The sequence below is a fragment of the Drosophila yakuba genome, chromosome 2L (genome assembly GCF_016746365.2).
Source record: "Drosophila yakuba strain Tai18E2 chromosome 2L, Prin_Dyak_Tai18E2_2.1, whole genome shotgun sequence".
NCBI classification, from domain to species: Eukaryota; Metazoa; Arthropoda; class Insecta; order Diptera; family Drosophilidae; genus Drosophila; species Drosophila yakuba.
Window position 1 is genome coordinate 9360032 of NC_052527.2, and position 18944 is coordinate 9378975.

An 18944-nucleotide genomic window follows, 5' to 3' on the forward strand; every position below is an offset into this window, starting at 1 on the left:
TAAGACTGTTAAGAAACCATATTTTAAAATTGCTTTCCAATAATGTTTTTAAGTGGCTTTATAGTATTTGTAACCCTTTCGAATTTTTTTTTACAAACTCCTTTACGAATTCCTTCCACAAAATATCTAATGAAAGAGGTTATATAAGACATATTGGTTTATTTTGAAATAAGTTTTTAAACATTATTTTGCGTGGCAAATATTCGTAGAATTCGTCAATTTTTTCTACACAATTAGCATTTTTTTAGTACAAGAGTATTTAAGAACTGCGCGCTAAATTTTTAAGTTTATGAAAATAACGGTATTATTTAGTACAATAATCGCTGGACTAGTCGGCTTGCACAAAACTATAAACATTGAGTTATCGATTGCAAAACAAATTTGCTTGCAATGCCCCTGGTCACACCTGCCACCCTAAAAAAAAAACTTACAAAAACGGCGATTAATTCAGCGCTGAAAATCATACGCCTCGCGTCTATCCGCGTCGCAATGCACAGTCGTAGCTTGCTGCCGGATCCGGCTGTCTATCAGCCGGATACCTTGGACCTAAACACGGATGGAAAGGCCGCGGACTACTGGTTCAACTGCTTTCGCGACATGGTGGCCAAGTTCGCGAAGGTGGCGGCCAAGTCGCAGGAGGAGGATCACACGGCCACCCAGAGGGCGGAGCAGTTCCAGGCGGCGTATCTGGAGCGGCTTGAGGAGCACCAGCGGAATGTTCCAGTTAACAAGGGCAAGGTGGTTCTGGGCACCAGTGAGCTTCTCAAGCTAAACGAAACCCTGTTGCGCCGCTACGGATTTGCGGATCCCTGGCTCAGACAAAAGAAGCTGGAGAATGCCTCGGCTGTGGCCCGTTTGAAGCAGCGCCTTCAGGAATTGGATGCCCTGGAGGATGAGGACACCAGGTGGACAGAGCTGGTACGCGGTGTCCTCGCCGGCAACATGTTTGACTGGGGTGCACAGGCCATATCTAACATCCTGGAGCAGGATAGCAATTTCGGACTTCATTCAGCCCTGGAACGTATTGAGAAGCGACCATGGCTGCTGGACAACCTGGACAACTGGTTGAATCGGCTCAAGGGCGAGCCCCACAAGTGCGCCGTGGTCTTTGTAGACAACAGCGGCGTGGATGTGGTCCTGGGAGTGCTACCCTTTGTCCGAGGACTCCTGAAACGAGGCACCAAGGTGCTCCTCTGTGCCAACAGTGAACCTGCTCTCAATGATGTGACCAGCGAAGAGCTAAGATCCTTGCTGGACGACTGCTCGCGGGAGTGTGAGGTCCTGGGGCAGGCCTGGTCAAAGGGACAACTACTGGTCTATGCAAATGGACAGACTGGTCCCTGCCTGGATATGCGCACTCTGCCCAAGGAGCTGTGCGACGCCATCGCTGCCAATGAGACTGACCTGCTTGTGATCGAGGGCATGGGACGCGCCCTGCACACAAATCTGAATGCCCGCTTCGGCTGCGAGACCCTCAAGCTGGCCGTGATTAAAAACAAATGGCTGGCCAAGTACCTGGGCGGCGAGAACATGTTCGCCGTCGTCTGCAAGTTCGAAGCGGCTGCGCCCAGCTAGTCCAGGAGTCACCACGTTCATTGTTATTCCTTGTTGATAAACAAACAATATCCTCGGTCCTTGTTCAGTTCGAAATTATTGTTATAGTCCACAGAACTGCTACCACTAACCACAACCCACAAACCAATCCCATCCCTCGATCTACCGATGAGATTCATATGTGTATTAATGTAATCTTAATGCAAGTGCTTTCGTGGTCACCTTACCCGTATAACCGCAAAAACTTTTAATAATTAAAAACAAGAATATATAATAACAAAGCCTTTTGTTTATCATGACGGCGGTTTATTATCGGTCATGGTTATATGGACTGCAATTTTGATAAGCGCCCAATGGTGTGGATTACCAGCTGATAAGGTCCACCGTTCGCTTCCAACTGGCATTTCATCAGGACGGAGGGCTCACCTAGACATTTCCCACCATAAAACTTGGATACTGTCTGCTTTATTTACATATAGTCCGCCTTTTTTTGCGGCCTGCGCTGCGTGCTCATTCTTATGGTTGACTATCTCATTTATCTCTCTATTCGTGGTCGAAACAAAACAACCATGTCATCATAATAACTGGTTGATAAGCGGCAGTGAACGAAGCCGAGACCAGGAAATGCATGATATTAAGCTGAATTCGATATTAAATCGATCAACAGTTTAAGTGAGAAACTCGCAAAGCTATTAATACAAAATATATACAAAAGTATGTGAAATAATCCAAAAATAAACACCAGAGGGAAAATGCATGCAAATATTTGCCTTCCATAAAGTGAATATAGAGTAGTGGGTCAGTTTATTTCCTTTCATACATTGATAGCTTTTAATCATTAGCTTCGAGTTGTATTGAGTACTTAACATGCATATCAATTATATATTTAAACTCTAAAGTAAGCGACATCCTATTGCGTGTATAAAACGTAAACACATAAAAAACATTTTTTTTTATAATATATAAAAAATCTATAAATAAATTAATAGGAATTCAACAAATAAATGCAAGTAATTTGAATGTGATTGTTCAATCCAGCGTTTTGTTGAAACTCGACGCTCCTTGACAAATAACTCATGAAATACCATTCAAAATTCCACAAAAAATAATTCCAAGTAAGTGTAACGGTATTTTCAGATCTGAACAGCGTGCCATTAACAGAAAAGTTTCCAGCGTAGGTACTGTAAAGTGGCGCACTTAACATCAGCTGTTGGGCGCTCGTGACACGAACTCACCACCTCGAATTGTCAGTTGTCAGCTGTGCTGTTGTCAGTTTTTCGACGGTCGTGTGAAAATTAATGCGAAAAAATCCCCAATATATAAACAATAAATAGGTGTGCGGATAAAGGATAGCCGGGACAAGTTGAAACTCGCGTCGTTTTGGTTCTTTTAGTTTTCCTTAAACCACTTTGCTTTGCGCTCAGTCAGGGATTTTCCGTTTTCCATTTGGCCCCAAGCAATTATCGGCGTAGCAGCAGCAGATTATGGATATTCTGAAGAAAATGTTCAAGTCCGAGGCGGAAAAGGAGCAGGAGTGAGTACACTACGATGGTGACACTCCGATTTGTGGCCATATTATGCAAGTGTCGGGGGGGCACCCAAAGGCCAGGGAACGAAGTCTAAAAATATTGACGGGGGGTGCATCTACATATGTGGCGGCGTTTTTCAGGCGACAATGGATCGATAACCAGGCACCTGCCATTATAGATACATTTTCGCCAGGATACACACACGCACGCGGATAAGGAAAAGCGCCCGCTGCTCTCTGTGGGAACGGAGGCTGCGTATTGATGTACCCAAGGGTTGGAAATCCATGTTCCTATTCTCATCCCTGTTGTTTTTCCCATCTCTCTCTTTCGCGGACTCTCTTCTTCAGCTCTGCGGCTTCCGCTTCCAATAAGGACGAGTTCCGGAAGCCCCAGTGGTTCGAGGAGGCCGAAACCGATGACGAACTCTTCGATGACGATCGCAAGTTCGCGTTCCAGGTCTTCACCAGTCCGCTGGAGATGCAGAAGCACTTCGAGAGCCAGCTGCAACGACTCCTGGAGTCCCTGAACGACAATGATGGTAAGTGGGATTTTTATTTCCTTTTTACTTTGAATATCATATCTATAGATTGGTAGTAGAAGAATTTAATACCTTAATTCAGTGGATGTAATTAAAATTGTTAAGTGCATTGCCCATTTTCAGTTAATGATAGCATTAGGTATGCAAGCCATTAGTCAAAGAAAAGCCATCTTATATGTATGTGCAAAAGTAATTGGTCGATTTACTTGATATTTGATAAATGACACAAAATCAATGAGTAATTGCAGTAATTGAATTTTTAAAGTTTGCTAAGTTTCGCCCTGAGTGTGCTTGCATATGTTAAATGCCATAGTTTTTTTATCCATCAAACATAAATAAATATTATTTACCTCATTCGACGTAATCAGATGGCTTTGAGCGCGACTTGAAGGAAGACTTCTTGAAGCCGGGCTTTGAGAGCAAGATTCTGAAGAAGTTTGCGGAGCAAAAGGATCTTTCTTTGGATACCGATTTGGATGGCGAGTAAGTAAACACACACTTGACCAACAAACGAGATCACATTAAACAAATAATTGCTTTTAGGATCTATGCCGACCAGTTGCACTCGCTGATCCAGCGCCTGAATCCGGAGGAGAATATTGAGCCAGGCGAACCGGCAATTGGCAACATTTTGCCATCGAACCAGCACGGCTATCGCAAGAGCGTCCAGCGGGCCAAGCTTACGGATGAGGAGATTATCATGGGCCGGATCCACGGAACCATCTCCGCCGATGGGGAGAACCACTCGTGCGCTCGTCCGCCGCGTCCGCCTATGAACAATAAGCCGGACATCATGACGCCCATGACACCGATGTTGCCGCGTAGTGGAATGTCTCCATTCGGAGGGGTATTTGATGGCAACTATCAGGTGGGAAAGACCACAACTTCTTAAGTAAACATGACAATTTATAAACATTTTTTGTAGGGTCCCAAGCTATTCAGCCAGAGCGTGATGACCAAAACTGTGCGCAAACCGGACGGCAGTTATGAGACCACCAAGGTTACCCAGGATTCGTCTGGTCACAAGACCACCACCGTAACCCGTATGATAGACGGGCGTAAGGAGACCACCGTCACCCACGATGGTGGAGCTCCTGCCCACGGAATGGGTGGAAAGCAGCAGTTGCAGCAGCAGCAGCAGCAGAAGGAAGTGGCCGTGGCCCGTGGCGAACGCAACATATTCGTGACAAAAGAAGGCTACGCCATGCCACGGAACCTCTGGTGACCAGTGGTGAACAACTATTGCCCCAATCAAGACAAGCGATCTCTGCTGCAGCAACAGAAACAACAGCAACAGTACGAAGATAGGCTAAAGCGATTCGTCGGCAACATAGTCCCGCATCCACACAACATCCAAATTAGAACCTACTACATTTTAGTTTACATTCTCCTTAGTGTTTGGTGTTTTAGATGAAACGCACTTGAGACAACAGATGACGACGACGATTATTGACCATGATTTTATTGACCAGCGATCAGCGATCCGCTGGGCATATATATTATGTGAGACAGGCGCACCACCCGGCGGCGCCGCACTTTCAGTTCCCAGATCCAGGGCTCTCTGCAGGCCAAGCTCGAACTCCCAACGGTTGGAGATGGAATTGGTATCGGAGATGGCTCGTGTTGAGCGGTGCGAACGTGTGATTAATTTCAGTTTTGTGAGCAGCAGGAGCAGGCTTACACGGATGGAATGGAGACTCTAGAGTCGTCCACTTCAATTCCCGCAGAGCGCTGGCATCCAAAACAAAAAAGCAACCAACAAACAAACGCCTAAACGGCGGCAGTTATTGTATTATTGTATTGATTCTTCGTGGTACTATCTGTGTCTCAATGCTGCGATCGTCAGCATCTAAAGTGCCCGTAGTGATTTAACAGCGAAAAATTATAAATTCAAACCACTATACAATACATTACCGCTTACCAGGCAAACAAATCAAGTTTATGTACTATCTACGATTGCGTTAACTTTGTTAGTTTTACTCTACATTTTATACACTTAAACACCCGCGTGGTGAATTGATCTGGTTTCTGCACAAGCAGTCGAGTTCAACTCACAGTATTTTGAATTACAATTCGGTTTTTGTTTATTAGTTTTACTAAACTTTAACACTTAAGTTGATTTTGATCAGAACTAACTTTCAAAGAGGACACAATGCATGCACGCATTAGTAATCATTCAAGACACATGCAAATAAAGTGTTGTGCAATAAAAATTAGTTGACTTTCATTTCGGAAAATGGTTTCCTTTAGGACACTTATCTATTATTCATACAAATAGTAAAAACGATGGCAGTTCTCCATGTGATTAGCTTTTTGGTGTTCTAATTTTATTTAGATTAGTTGAGTTCAAGCTAGCGCAACAGGATAGAAAGGTGTTTCAGCTAAAATCTATTGGCCATTGTGGCTTCCTCAATGATGATGGTCATCTTTCTTGACGAAGCGCAGACCGCAGTAGCCGCAGATGTGATTTCCGGGTTTGTCCTGCAAGTAATACCAGAGCCAATGAGTCAAATATATGCGGCAGTTGGCTACCAATATCTCACCAGGTTGATGTACACCTTGGGATGACCCAGAGGACCATCGCCGCCGTCGCAGTAGACAACTCGTTCGGTGCACTCCTTGGGAGCCACCTCATCGATGAGCTTGATGCCCCAGTTCTCGTTCACATACCGCTTGGCGTTCACGAACCGCGCATTGCGGTAGTCATCCTTATCGAACACCTAAAATATACATTTAGCTAGATTCGTACATATTTCCCAAAATGTTTGCGTAATCGCAGGATGGTTGGATCAACAGTTCCAATTTCACTTACTTGTCCGGTGTGTGTGACCTTCTCGATGTCACCGCGGCAGCTGGAGTGGCGTACGGTGGCCAAGGGGGACATCCAATTCTGGCGCGGAAGGCCGAGTTTGGCCAAATTGTTTACCAATTGCTTGCTGGCCATTTTTTTCCACAAAAATTTGTTCGCAAAATGTATTGTGACAGGAATCACCCTGTGGCTGTCAGGCTGACAGCGTCAGCTGGCTTAACAGCGAGCTAACGGCGCAGGTGTTAGTTTACATTTTCCGATCAACGGTCACTCTGGTTATTTCAAAATCGGGTACTAATTTGACATTTTCTTTATATTATAATAAATTAAGTACAGTTTGAATACTATTTTGATTTAAAGAAATGATATTTAATTAGGGTTGGTTGCGTTTTTTATTTACTTAGCCGGCTTTTTGCAAGTTAAGGAATATTATCAATTAAGTTATTATTAAATTGGTTTAATTAAAAAGTGCATTTAACTTATATAATTTCAATAAACTAGTATGTAGAAAACGAAAAAGTAAGAAAAATGTTGTTCATTAGGACACGTATCCTTCTTTTTTTCATATTCTCTGTAGAGTGCCAAAGTTTTTGCCTAATTTGCAGCATCACCCACATCAGCATCACCTACAATGAATGTTGTTTAGAAAAGAGGGATGTAAACAAAAGGCGAAGAAAGAGAAAAGCCGGCAAAAAATGCCGAGAGTCGATTCTTCGTGCGTATTTTCCGAAGCAGCCAGCGTTTCGAAAATTTTCGAAATTTCCCCCAAGATCGGGAATGTGCCTCCTGGCGCTTGGGGAGCCAATTCAGTTAGTGTTTCGTGCTCGTCGAGTGTTGTTCTCGGTTCTTCCTCTACAACATCTATAGTTCTTCATTGAAAAGTCTTCTTTCCGGCCATCCATGCATATATACACGCCTCTATATATACGCATATATAGAAATTGAAATTGGAATTGTTCGCGCAAAGAATACTGGCGTAAAATCAAAGCGAATTTACGGTGTGTAATGTTACAAATTAATTGCTGTGTCTGTGTATCCTAAGATCCCATTGAAAATACACGAATTTCCACGGATTACATAATCGGCAGTAAAGTGCTCTTTGGAAAAAAAAACGTGTTTTTCCACGTTTTCCGGTGCGAGAAAATTGAACGCAAAGAATATGGAATGTGTGCTCCAGAATAATAGTGAACCATAATCGCCATAGATTGGATATGGATATCAAAGAGGGATACATCCCACAAAAGCGGATGGCAATTAAAAGTGGTCCCAGAATAAAGTGAAGCATTCGAGGCTGCATCTTTTCTTTTTTTTTGCTCTCGGCATGGTTTCCTCCGATCCGAGCGAGCCGAAAGTTTAACGAACTGAGTTCATTTCTATTTTTGAATAATTCGAAAGCAACCGACAACCGCCGCCGCAAAGTGAAAAGTCTGCATGAGTTTTCCCTCGTCGCGGTGGTGCGATTGGGATTCTCGAATTGGGGGACGTGTGCTTTTTAAGTGCTGCCGATGGTGGACTGATCCATACACCATCACCAACACCACACCACCACCATACGCCTACACTGTGCAGTTTTTGGTTTTCGTTTTGGAGAATCCATAAAGGCACTGAAATATTGAAAGCAGATGACGAACAAAATGTGCAAAAAAGTTGGAAAATTTTTGGGAAAATGTTAAACAGTGATGACAGCACATGATCATTGTATTGCATTTTAGTTGCAATTTATTGGGGACTTAGCTGTTCACTTCAATTATTTTATCAATTTTTTTCATTAATATTATTGTTCTATGAAGCAAGTCCTACTATTTCAAATTAGTATAGAATAGAATAGAAACTCTATTTATTTACCATCCATGTAAAAATGGCTAATTTTACGCATTTCTCTTGTAAAACTATTATTTTATTTTCCGTTCTGTAAAGAATATATATGTAACTCAGCTAATTTCACTTTCACGCTGCGTCCAACGCGAAATCAATGATTTGAGACATTTCTCCAAGGTTACCCACACACTCTGCCAGGCATATATCATAGACTTATGGGGCCTTCAAACAATTTTGACAGCAGCTAATCCTCAAAATGCCCACTTCTCCCCTCATTTCGATCTGCAGCATAATGTAAATATGTATGGTTGAATTGTGAATTATCTACCAGAGGCATATATGTTTTCACTAATATATGAGACAACTAACTGAAATAAATGATTGTGCGCGGAAAACACTCCTCGGCGACTTGAAAGCCGCACACTCACGTCAGCCCCATTTTTAAAGATTGTATAAATGTTTGGACCACTTCCGTTAGGATCTATATCTATATCTATATCTTTCCTATATACCTGCGTAGTCTGGCGAAATTAGCTGGCTACCCGTTTTCGTGAATAGGTCATGATTTATTTATGCCTCCTCAGCTTGTTTAAGTGACATAATTGGGTTGGATGTTTAGTTCAGGTGATTGTTTTGGCTAATGAGCAAATGATGATTTATGATTTTGGACAGCTTCGTTGGATAGTAAAAAATAGGCCAGCAGATTTAACGTTAAAATGTTTCGTGGTATTCAGTTAATAACATGATTCTCAAACAAAACCAAACTCTGTGCAGTTGTAGGCCTTTTAAACCTTAAACCAAACATAAGCCACAAAAGACAAATTCCCCAATTAAATTTTTAATATTTATATTAAGTACTAAAGTAATGTGTTCTTAAATCTTTCATTGCCAGTGTAATATGTTAAATTAAACCCCATAACCCCGTCCAAAAGTCTTTGTGAAACCAATAGCCATCCCGCTCGTAAAATCGAAATAAGCCCAAATCCAAAGATCTCGATCGTCTGACCCGTTTTGCCGCGAAAATGTCCGGGCAGCAACCGCCGCCGTACGGGAATGGACCACGTGGCTGGAATCCGCGTGCCCACAATCCCGCCTCGCCATCGCCCTCGTCCTTCCTCTACCGTCCACCGTCGCCGTGGACAACGGCGCCCAGTCCGCCGCCGATAATCTCGGGACCACGTCCCTATGGACACGCCATGTCGCCGGCGCCCATCAATCAGGTGAGGGGTCAGCGCGGCAGCACCAATATACCCCATCCACGGCCCCAGTGGCCAGGCGGTAACCAATCACCGTCGCCCTACCAGCAGCCAGCGCCAGGTGGCGGCTACTATGGCGGAGTGGCGTCCAGTGGTGGCGCATCGCCGGCACCACGTCCCTACCGACCGGCTCCCCTGCAGCACCAGAACTCGTATGGCGCCCAGCCGACCAGCTCCTTCCAGCTGTCGCCCACACCATCGCCCATCGTGTGCCAAACTCCGAGTTCCGACTTCAACTACAGCAATCGACAGACGCCACTGTCGCACCACCAGTACCAACAGCAACCACCGCAATTCTATCACCAGCAGCAGCAGCAACAGCAGCAGGGAGCGCCGGTGATCCCGCCACAACCGAGACAACACGGAGGACAAGGAGGATACGGAGGGCACGGACTGGCCCAGGATCAGATCGATTTCGTGGGCGTGCCGCTGGAGCCTCCGCAACCTAAGTCCTACGTGATTTACGATGACGAAGAGGAGTTCGGTCCATCGACAGCCGAAATCATTGCAAACCAATCGCAGGACTACGTCGACGAGAAGCTTGCCGAATATCAGATGACGATATTGCAGTTGCAAGGTGAGTTGCTATACGATATACTATATAAGTAATTAACTAAGGTAATTCTAGACATTTTAGTTGTACAGTTTCTCTCAGTGCAGCTGAGTCAGCGGCATTCTAGAATTTTGTGTGCTAATGTGACAACCATCAGTTGGACGCCCCTTCAGCACACAAATAACGTGTAAAATATTTGATTTTCTCTTGGCAAAGCATTGAACTTTGTTGAATCAGAGCGCTTTTCTCTATAGTGTGGGGCGGGAAAAGCGTATGTAAAAGTCATCCGAACTTGACCCAGACAGCAGTGGTCCAAGTTTTCCTCCTCCCAATCAACCGAATCATCGGAATCCGTCGCATCCGCATCGGACTCCTGACATCATCGCTCGAAAGTAGACTATGGCCCAGATTCTTGGACTCTGGCTCACCTTTCGCTGTTTTTGGATGCCTTTAGTTTGAATGCTATTTTGGGCCATTTCAGTGCCTTAGGTGCGATGTGGCCAAAAGGTAATGACATAATGTTGTCGCCGAAATGGAAACGGAATATAAGTTTTTGGCAATCGTGCAAATTGCAATCGCCAATACGGGCCAAACACATCGAATGCCAAATGAATCGATGAATTGTTATGCGCACATATAGATTGTACATATGTTTAATGTGCTTTCTAGCAATTTGCATATGCCGAGAATGAGATAATTTGTTATTTAATATTTGGCTTCTATGTACATATTCGTAGGTGGGTCTAGAAAATATTTGCAAAAGTCTATTTACTTAGGCAATTCGTATATTTTAGCACTTTTGCTATCACTTGCAGATCATTAAAAATTGAGACCTAACAAGCAGAACAGAAACTTTTAGTTAATAGATTTTAAAAGTGACTAACTCATTCAGGACAAAAGCAAATCGGATTTCCTTTTGGCCAAAACCCCCGGCACAAGCCAATTGGAATCAATTGAATGGCGTGCGATCGGATTTTTTGTGGAGCTGATAGGCGAGCTTTTGAATTGGGTTTTGAGCCTTTTGTTCGATGTACTTAGCCTGTTGAGTGGAACGGGCAATGAGATCACTATTTTTTATTGAAACGCAGCGAGTCTGAGTATGGGATTATTCGGAAAAGTTGTTTATAGACTGAAGCACAACGCAGTGTTGTGAATGCTTTTTTTTCCCATTCTGCAATGGTGATGATGCCAGGTCCGGTGCTGATGTCACTGTGGAAATGGCTTCATTATTTATTTATACACTGCATTTGTCTGACTTGTCTGATTTTATTCCCATTGTCTTGTTAGCCAGCAAAGTTTACCAAAAAACAAGAGAAAAAAACAAACTTGGCTGCATCTTGATTCAATTTTGGGCTAACTTATTTTTAGGCGCTTGTTTGGCATGAAAATGGGAATCTCAAGGGACGATCTGTGCTATTTTCGTCTAATTTTCTCGCCCTGCTTTCTGGTTTATTTTCAAATTTAGCAGCATATTTTCTACTCATTTATTTATTTTATTTTTTTTTCGGCTTACTCACACTCGAACTTGTCTTGTCACGCCGGGAAATGCGATTAAAAATAGAGTTTGTAAAGAGTTTCTGGGATTTTCAGCTGTTTGGTTGGGATTTGGTTCTAGGGACTTGGATGTGCAACATATGGATCCATTTGAAATAATTTAGTACAAGGCGTTTTTCTTTACTGATTAATGAAAAAAAAATGATTAATTACCCACCATAAATCTTTGCAACTGCATTGCATCATAAACTAAACCTCGTAAATATTTTAAGGTTTCTCTGACTCGATTTAATTGACCAGCAATGTATATTATTCTGTAAAATACAAATTGTAATCCCCTGTCATGTTTTAGTTGCTATCACCTTAATCCAAGTGACAGATTTAATTTAACGATATTATATAAGACGACAAATCTCTTGCCAATAAATTTTGAGGGAGAGGAATTTTAAAATTCCGTATTTTAAATTTTGATCCAACTGTTTGTTAATTTATTCGATTCTGCTGCAAATATATACATATTTTACAATAAACGTTTTGGTGAACACCCACGCGTCTCCACAAAATGGGAAACATATGAGAAATTCGCGTATACTTTGTTCATTACGTGGATGTATAATTCCTATAAATAGGAAATACTCGAACTAATTTTATCATTTTTCGCACGTAGAAATCAGGCATGGACGATGATATCTAGACATATGCAAATGCCTCAATTCAAACAAATCAAAATCGTTGACATGTTGCCCAGTTTTTTTTTCAAATTGCTTTTCGACTTTGCGAGGTCTGGTCTTTTAAAAATGTATGTGCACTCAAATCTTAATGGCTAATAGTTTATATCGTTTACATAGCTTAATTTTTGGGCAAATAAACTTTCTTGGCCGATCCTAAGAGGAATTCATATTTCATTAATTGCCCCTTGAGCTGACTAATGCCTCGAGCCAAAAAAAAATGTGTTTTTGGCATTTTCCACTAGATGAATTTCTGTTTAAAGAATCGTTTGTGATGCCTTGAAGTCAATATTTGAAGACCAAGAAGCTCTGTGCGTTTGCCTTGCCATTAAACTGGCCAACTTTATGGATAGGTGTGAAATAAATGAGGAAACATCAAATACATTATACATCTTGGCTAAAAAGATATAGCACTGAAAGTGCCGAAAATCAAACTTTCCGAGAGCGGAAACCAGTGTTTATGCGAAATAATGTTTGCCAAAAGTCGAATTTGGTGCTGGAGATTTTATAAATATAGATGGTTTATTTAAAGAACTTGTATATAATTGAGCCACTGAGTTCATATTCAAGGTAACAGTTGGCATCCAAAGTAAAATATGATTTATACCATTTTTAATTATAATTCTTCACTATAATATTTTCTGCTTTTTTTTTTTAATGGGAACCCATGTCTTTACATATCTAAGTTACAACCGAATTACCCATGGCCTTTCAAGTGGCTGCCACTTTAAATTTTACAACTCGCTCAGTGGCTCGCACCCTCGTAAACAAAATAATGCTATTAAATCAAATTGAACATGTGAATTCTCTCAAGAAGACGCCACTTTTTTTGGGGGCCAGCTGCTACTGCCACCCATGTTTACTTTTATCTTTATGGGGATGCCTTACATATTCGAATTTTACACGATATTTCAAGTGGCGGTCGAGTGTGTGGATCACAAGTTTGAGTCATTATAATAAAGATCCCATTAGTAAAAGTATTATAGAGTGGCCAATGGAAAATTGGCAGAATCTATGAAGGAATGTATTAGGGTTAAAAAAAAACTTTTGCTAGAAATATATTTGATAATTTTAGGGTTAGTGACTGCATTCCTTAGAACTAGAGTTCCTTTCGAAATTATTAAAATCCGTTGACCTTTGTCCAGTTCGAAATTAGAATTAGAATTTGTCTATGAATAACAAATTAAATTGCGTTGCTAGAAAATTGCTTTAGGCCATTTGAAGTGCAACTTTATATCTCAGGGCCAACTTCTCGGCGCGACAACAATAAACATAAAAATGTACAGATACACATATCAGATGCAATGCAATCACCACAGCGTGACGTCATTAGTCTAGCCCAGCTTGAAAATACACGGCAAACGTGTTTATAACTTTACATTGATTACATAAGCTGCAAACACGAAGAAAAAACATTTGTTTTGGTTTCGAATCCATGAATGACTTTCATTAAGTGCCGCTGTAAGCCGAGCTTTGCCATGCGCTGACCCATATTTTCAGCCCCTCTCAATAACGCAGATTCTGTAAATATTAGTAAAACGATCCAACGGAGCTGTAGTTTATAATAATAATCCATATAAACAACCACCAGCCAAGGGCTGTGGCTGTGTAATTGATATTTTCTCACGCTCCATGATGTCACGCAGCAAAGGTGTAAGTTGGAAGGTTTACGATTTCAGGCCAAAGGGCGCTACTTAACCAAAGCACTTGAATGCCACCCATTCATGCAGAAGAGCAGAGAGAGAGAGAAGGGGAGAGAGCTTAGAAGAAATGGGAGACCACGAGTAATTCTTATCGTTCAAAACGTTACCACCCTATGAAGACGAACGTTTTTGCGTCGTTGGATGGCAAGGTATTTAAGGTAAAGGAAAATACATAAAAAAGACATATTGTTTTGATGGTTAGTTTTATTAAAATTAAAGTACACATTTACATACTGATGCTATTATTATTGAAATTAAAGTTCTTAATAAACTACTGCTGATACTTGGCTTTTATTGCTGGAAAAAAGAAAATATGATTACTGATTTCTAACACTTCGAATTGGAAAAATGCAGACATTGATATTAAGAATGTTATTATATGTAAAGTAAAAAGATTAATTCAGAACTAAAACAATTAAAAACAAAGCTTTGATGTAAGCCGAGCACGTTGACCTTGTAAAATTCAGTTCCCTTTACTCGGAACCCCAAGATGTTTCTCCAAAAAGTGCCTCACCCCCCTGCAAAAAGCCGGCCACTGCGCCACTGACCCCAAGCAACAACAAGAGCAGTCGGTTAAAAGGCGGTGAGTACGTCGTGGTAAACAACATCCATCAAAAGTCGTACGAAATATTGCGTATGCTCCCGCATTGAGTCTCTGATTCTCTCTGCGATTTTCGGCCACTCCGCTCCAAGACTCTCTCTCACTCTCTCGCTATTCAGGCAAAATACCAACACACTGATGAGCACAGACTCTGAGCTTTACTACGATTACTATGCAGTTGCTCTCTCAGTTGCTTTTTTTTTGGACTGGACAAGGCGTAGCACATTGAAGGCTTGCGGGTTTGGGGTTCAGTATCGAACCGGCTTTCTACGACAGCGGATTGGAATCGCGGAGCGACCGAGTCGCCGGGCGATAATGTGATATAGCCGGCTATGTCCAGCAGGCAAAACTGAAATACAAGTTAAAAGTAATAAACACCGAAAGCCCCCGTATTCTCGCATCTTATGTTTGTTGGGGCAGTGAGAAGAATTGCGAGCGAAATACTAATTTCCATACCTAACTGCGTGAGATAATCTGCGGTTGGCATTGTGTGTGTCTCGCAATAAAACCCCCAAAAGCCCAAAGCTTCAAGTGTTAAATAGAATCAAATAGAGAAGAAGCGTGTGTATTTGCATTTGGGAAAATTAAAGTCGAATTACGTGGGCCGAAAAATTAAAGACTGAAGGCCATTCAAGGGTTGTTCAAAGAGAAAATTCGGTGAAAAGTCACGGTGTGCGTGTGTGTGCGTTGCGTGAGAAAAATCAATTCTGCATTTGGTGGAAAGCCGAAAAAGGAGAGAAAAGTGGTGGAGTGAGGGAAAAAGGACACGAAGGCTGGTTTTTTGTTGGCTGCGAAAAACTCGTGACCGATGACAATTTGGCTTGACGAGGGTCTATTAGCGAAATCAATGCCATTATGGCTGATACTGGAGGACCAGGATCCAAGCACATGGATCCAACAACCATAGATGCCGGCGGAGGAGGAGCAGGAGCAAGCGGAGCAGCCGGAGGCGATGACGTGCCTCCAGTCCCAGCTGTTCGCCGGCCTCGTGCGCATGAGCAGAAATCCTCGAGAGAGCAGGTGCTGGAGGAGGAGGAGAGCCAACAGCTGGAGACATCGACGGTGACGAGGACCTACATGAAGACCATCACCACCTCCCTCACCACCTCGAGTAGCTCCAATGTGGAAGAGTTTATCCTGGGGGAGCATGCAGCAGGAGCAGGTGCAGCAGCTGCTCCATCACCCAACCAGCAGAGATTGCGTCAGAAGGTGGCGCAGTACGAGAAGGTCTGGTCGGATGGCTCCAGTCCTGTGAAGCGTCCAGCCGATCAGAGCTCTGACGAGCTGCGTCTGGGCGACGACCAGGATGAGTACGATGCCGAGAATCCATTCGAGATTGACGTCCATGAGATTGAGCGCCGGTTGCGCCAGGAGAGGCAACGTGGCATGGCGGAGGCGGAGGCAGCCAAGCTGGCCTTTCAGCAGGTCCAGCTGCGGCACACCACTCCGCCGCGCCGTGTGGAGGTGACCAGTGACCAGGTGGCGAGTCCCTTCAATGTGACCCTGCGCACCACCAGTCGCATGAGTCCCGGTGCCGAGCACGGAAATGTGCAGGAACACCTGGCGCCGTTCAATGTGACCCTAAGAACCACTCGCAGGACCAAGAAGAAGGAGTTCAAGGAACTGGAAAACTTCCTGGAGGGCGAACGTACCGTAAGGGAGGTTCCATCTGCGGACGGCGTGAGGACCATCATCACATCCTCGATGACCAGCGATGGTGGCTATGCCGAGGAGAAGATCTATCGCCACGGCGAGGGCTATGTATCGCCCAGGGACTCGCCCTCCTGGTCACGTTCCAGTTACTCCAGCGAGCGATCCAGTGTTACGCCGCCGAGGAGCGTGGATCTAACCGCCGGCGGACGAAGGATACTGATCAAACTGGAGCAGGAAAGCGAACTAACCGAGGATAGCCAGGCGAGGGACGAGACCGACCTGTCGTTCGGTCGGCAGGAAGTGGCCATGGCAACCGGCAACATTGACATTACCGTCGGTGGTAGCAACCCCCGCCGGCGTTTGTACCAGCAAACAACTGTCCAGGTGGGTGGCGGCAACCGCACCAGCCCCCAGGATTTAACACCCCAAAGACCAAGGGACTTAGACCTGGCCGGCGCCACGAAGACAATGCTAACATCCACGCCAATTGGCACGAAGGAGCAACCGCAAACGGGTCCGAAAACTCTAGTTAGTCCAGCTGCAACGTGCCAATTGCGCGGTTCTTCGACGGAAGAGCCCCGGAAAATTATAAGCCACAAAACGATAACCAGCACAACGACCAAGTCCACCTCATCCTCGAACTCAACCTCGAACTCCGCCACCTCCTCATCGTCCACGTCGCGTAAATTAATCGAATCATCGCCGGTGGTCGTCGGAAAAATCGCGCAAATTCGCACCGGGAAATCCAACGCCAGTGACAACGATATCGACATCGATAACGATTCGGACACGGAGGGCAGACCCGCCAGCAGTATAGTGATTGTGTCCACGCCCACGCGTCCCACCACTCCGGCAACCGCATCCGCATCCGCAGTAACCCCATCCGCATCCATATCCGCGTCAGCTGCCCACGCCCTCAGTGGCATCGGCACTTTCAGCAAGAGTCTGCGCCAGGATTATCAGACTCTGGCAACGCAAAGTGGCCGCAGCAACGAATCACCCAGCGACCAGGAATACCAGGAGTTCCAGTCCACCATGGCGTCCATCAATTACGCCCGCAGCAATTCCCAGTACGACAGCCATATCAAGGAGAAACGAGGTAAAAATCGGGAGGAGTACGGATGGCATTTAGCCACAGTGCGTTGGAATAGATGTGTTCAGTGAATAATCACACACCTACTATGATTTAATAAATAATACCTATAAATAATACTTAAGTTTAAATTATTTTGTATTTCTTACACATATGAAAGTTAGGAGAAATATCATTATAATATATGTTTTCTATAGTTTTTAAAAGTCACGCATTCCTTGTACTCCTATCTTCCGATATACATCTAAGTTAATCCCCAAATTTGGGCCACTTAAAGCTAGATCTTATCTCAAAGAACCTGATACCCCAGCACCTGTGGTCTCCAGATAACGGAAATCGCATTACCCGTTCGGAAAACGATATCTTTACAATGGGGCAGAAGCTATAGTACTTAGAAGATCCCATAGAATGTCAAGGTCAGGCGGCGGTACTTTGTGGTTACACCTGCTTCGAGAGACATTTGTATGCTTAATTAATTATTACACAAAAACAAAAAAGAAAAAAAAATCGATAAAAAAGTGCCGAAATGACATCATCCATCGCTTTGAGACGCAGCAGTTCGAACTTTAACTTGTTTAGCGGGCTGTGTTCATTGGGGCTGTCGTTATAAGTCAGTCGGTCGGTTGGACGCGCCCAGAACTTCTATACTATCTGGCGATTTATATTATTTATATACTGGCGCACAGTGCGTTTGTTATGTATTCGCCCCACTCCACAACGACTCTGTTGGCAAGCAGTTTGTTACCTCTTTCCTTGCCTCGGAAAAAAGGGAAAATTATTGGCAGCGAAAAGCACTCGAGGCAGAACTACCCCCAGATCAGTTTGATGGGGTTGGATGTTCGATTGTTGGATTGTTGAATTGTTGAATTGTTGTCTATTATGTGACCTCCTAGGCTGTTATTATGTTAAGCACAACAACCAATTAAGTGTCTGGCAGGCTGTCTGTCTCGTGCCCTCCTTGAAAATGCGCATCTAAGTGGTTCGAACAGTTTGTCCCCCGAATGACTGGCGCAATTTTTGGGCTGCACTTGTGGTATATGCAAATATTTTCAGACACACAACATTGTATTTGTATCTATAGATATGCCCTGACTGATGGCTGTTTGTATTATTAATATACGAGCATTTTGTGTGCATTATCTTTAATATATGATGATATCGGAGGAAAAGACCTATTTGCAGTAACTGTATTTTATGGAAATTGATTTTCCATGTTTGCCATTTGGGTTTTTATGAGCTGATTAAAGCGCTGGGATAAGGTTGAAACCTCTATAATCTATTATATATGCTAACCCATCTAAAGAGGGCACTTTTCCTCCCAGGGTATTTGCTATGCCTTACTTATTCGACATAGATGTCTTCATATGACAATTAGTGAGCATAAATCAAGTTTGCGTGAGTTAAAGTATTATTATTTTTTCTCTTCTCGGATCATCGTCAGTGTCAGCATAACGGCTGGCTGTCCAATATTTTGACGTTGCGTGTTTTACCAAACTTTTCGAATGCTTCGATAAATTTGCTTGACAAGCCAGCTAAATTTGGCCCAAATGTGAGCCGTAAAACCATATTGGCAGGCCTAGTCACACACAATATCTGGCATATCATATAGAGCGAC

The 18944-nt window shown here is 43.4% G+C and overlaps 4 protein-coding genes across 30 annotated transcripts in view; 3 read left to right on the top strand and 1 right to left on the bottom strand.

Annotated features, from left to right (window-relative positions):
* The first annotated feature begins 390 nt into the window (after positions 1–390).
* Positions 391–1835, top strand: LOC6527581 (4'-phosphopantetheine phosphatase). Its single transcript, XM_002088633.4, has one exon. It carries the CDS (start codon positions 391–393, stop codon positions 1573–1575), a length of 1185 nt encoding a protein of 394 aa, XP_002088669.2. The 3' UTR covers positions 1576–1835.
* A 985-nt stretch (positions 1836–2820) lies between these two features.
* LOC6527580 lies at positions 2821–5834 on the top strand. Its single transcript, XM_002088632.4, has 5 exons — positions 2821–3088; positions 3431–3621; positions 3990–4104; positions 4165–4489; positions 4547–5834. The coding sequence occupies exons 1-5, from the start codon at positions 3039–3041 to the stop codon at positions 4844–4846; spliced, it is 981 nt and encodes a 326-aa protein (XP_002088668.3). The 5' UTR covers positions 2821–3038; the 3' UTR covers positions 4847–5834.
* Positions 5835–5914: 80 nt separating this feature from the next.
* On the bottom strand, positions 5915–6688 carry LOC6527579 (NADH dehydrogenase [ubiquinone] iron-sulfur protein 6, mitochondrial). The gene is made up of 3 exons (XM_002088631.3): positions 6434–6688; positions 6165–6341; positions 5915–6102 (listed from the first exon to the last, which is right to left on the bottom strand). The coding sequence occupies exons 1-3, from the start codon at positions 6563–6565 to the stop codon at positions 6031–6033; spliced, it is 381 nt and encodes a 126-aa protein (XP_002088667.1). The 5' UTR covers positions 6566–6688; the 3' UTR covers positions 5915–6030.
* A 580-nt stretch (positions 6689–7268) lies between these two features.
* Positions 7269–18944, top strand: part of LOC6527578 (nesprin-1) — a 103898-nt gene continuing 92222 nt past the window's right edge. For 10 of the 27 annotated variants that reach the window (XM_039370769.2, XM_039370770.2, XM_039370772.2 and 7 more), the window contains exon 1: positions 14851–17335. In XM_039370769.2, the coding sequence (XP_039226703.1) occupies positions 15439–17335 (1897 nt within the window). In that variant the 5' untranslated portion in view covers positions 14851–15438. Of the gene's footprint in view, positions 7429–9140; positions 10082–14832; positions 17336–18944 lie in introns of those variants that run through there. The other 17 variants (XM_039370782.2, XM_039370785.2, XM_039370787.2 and 14 more) reach the window with 8 other exon arrangements.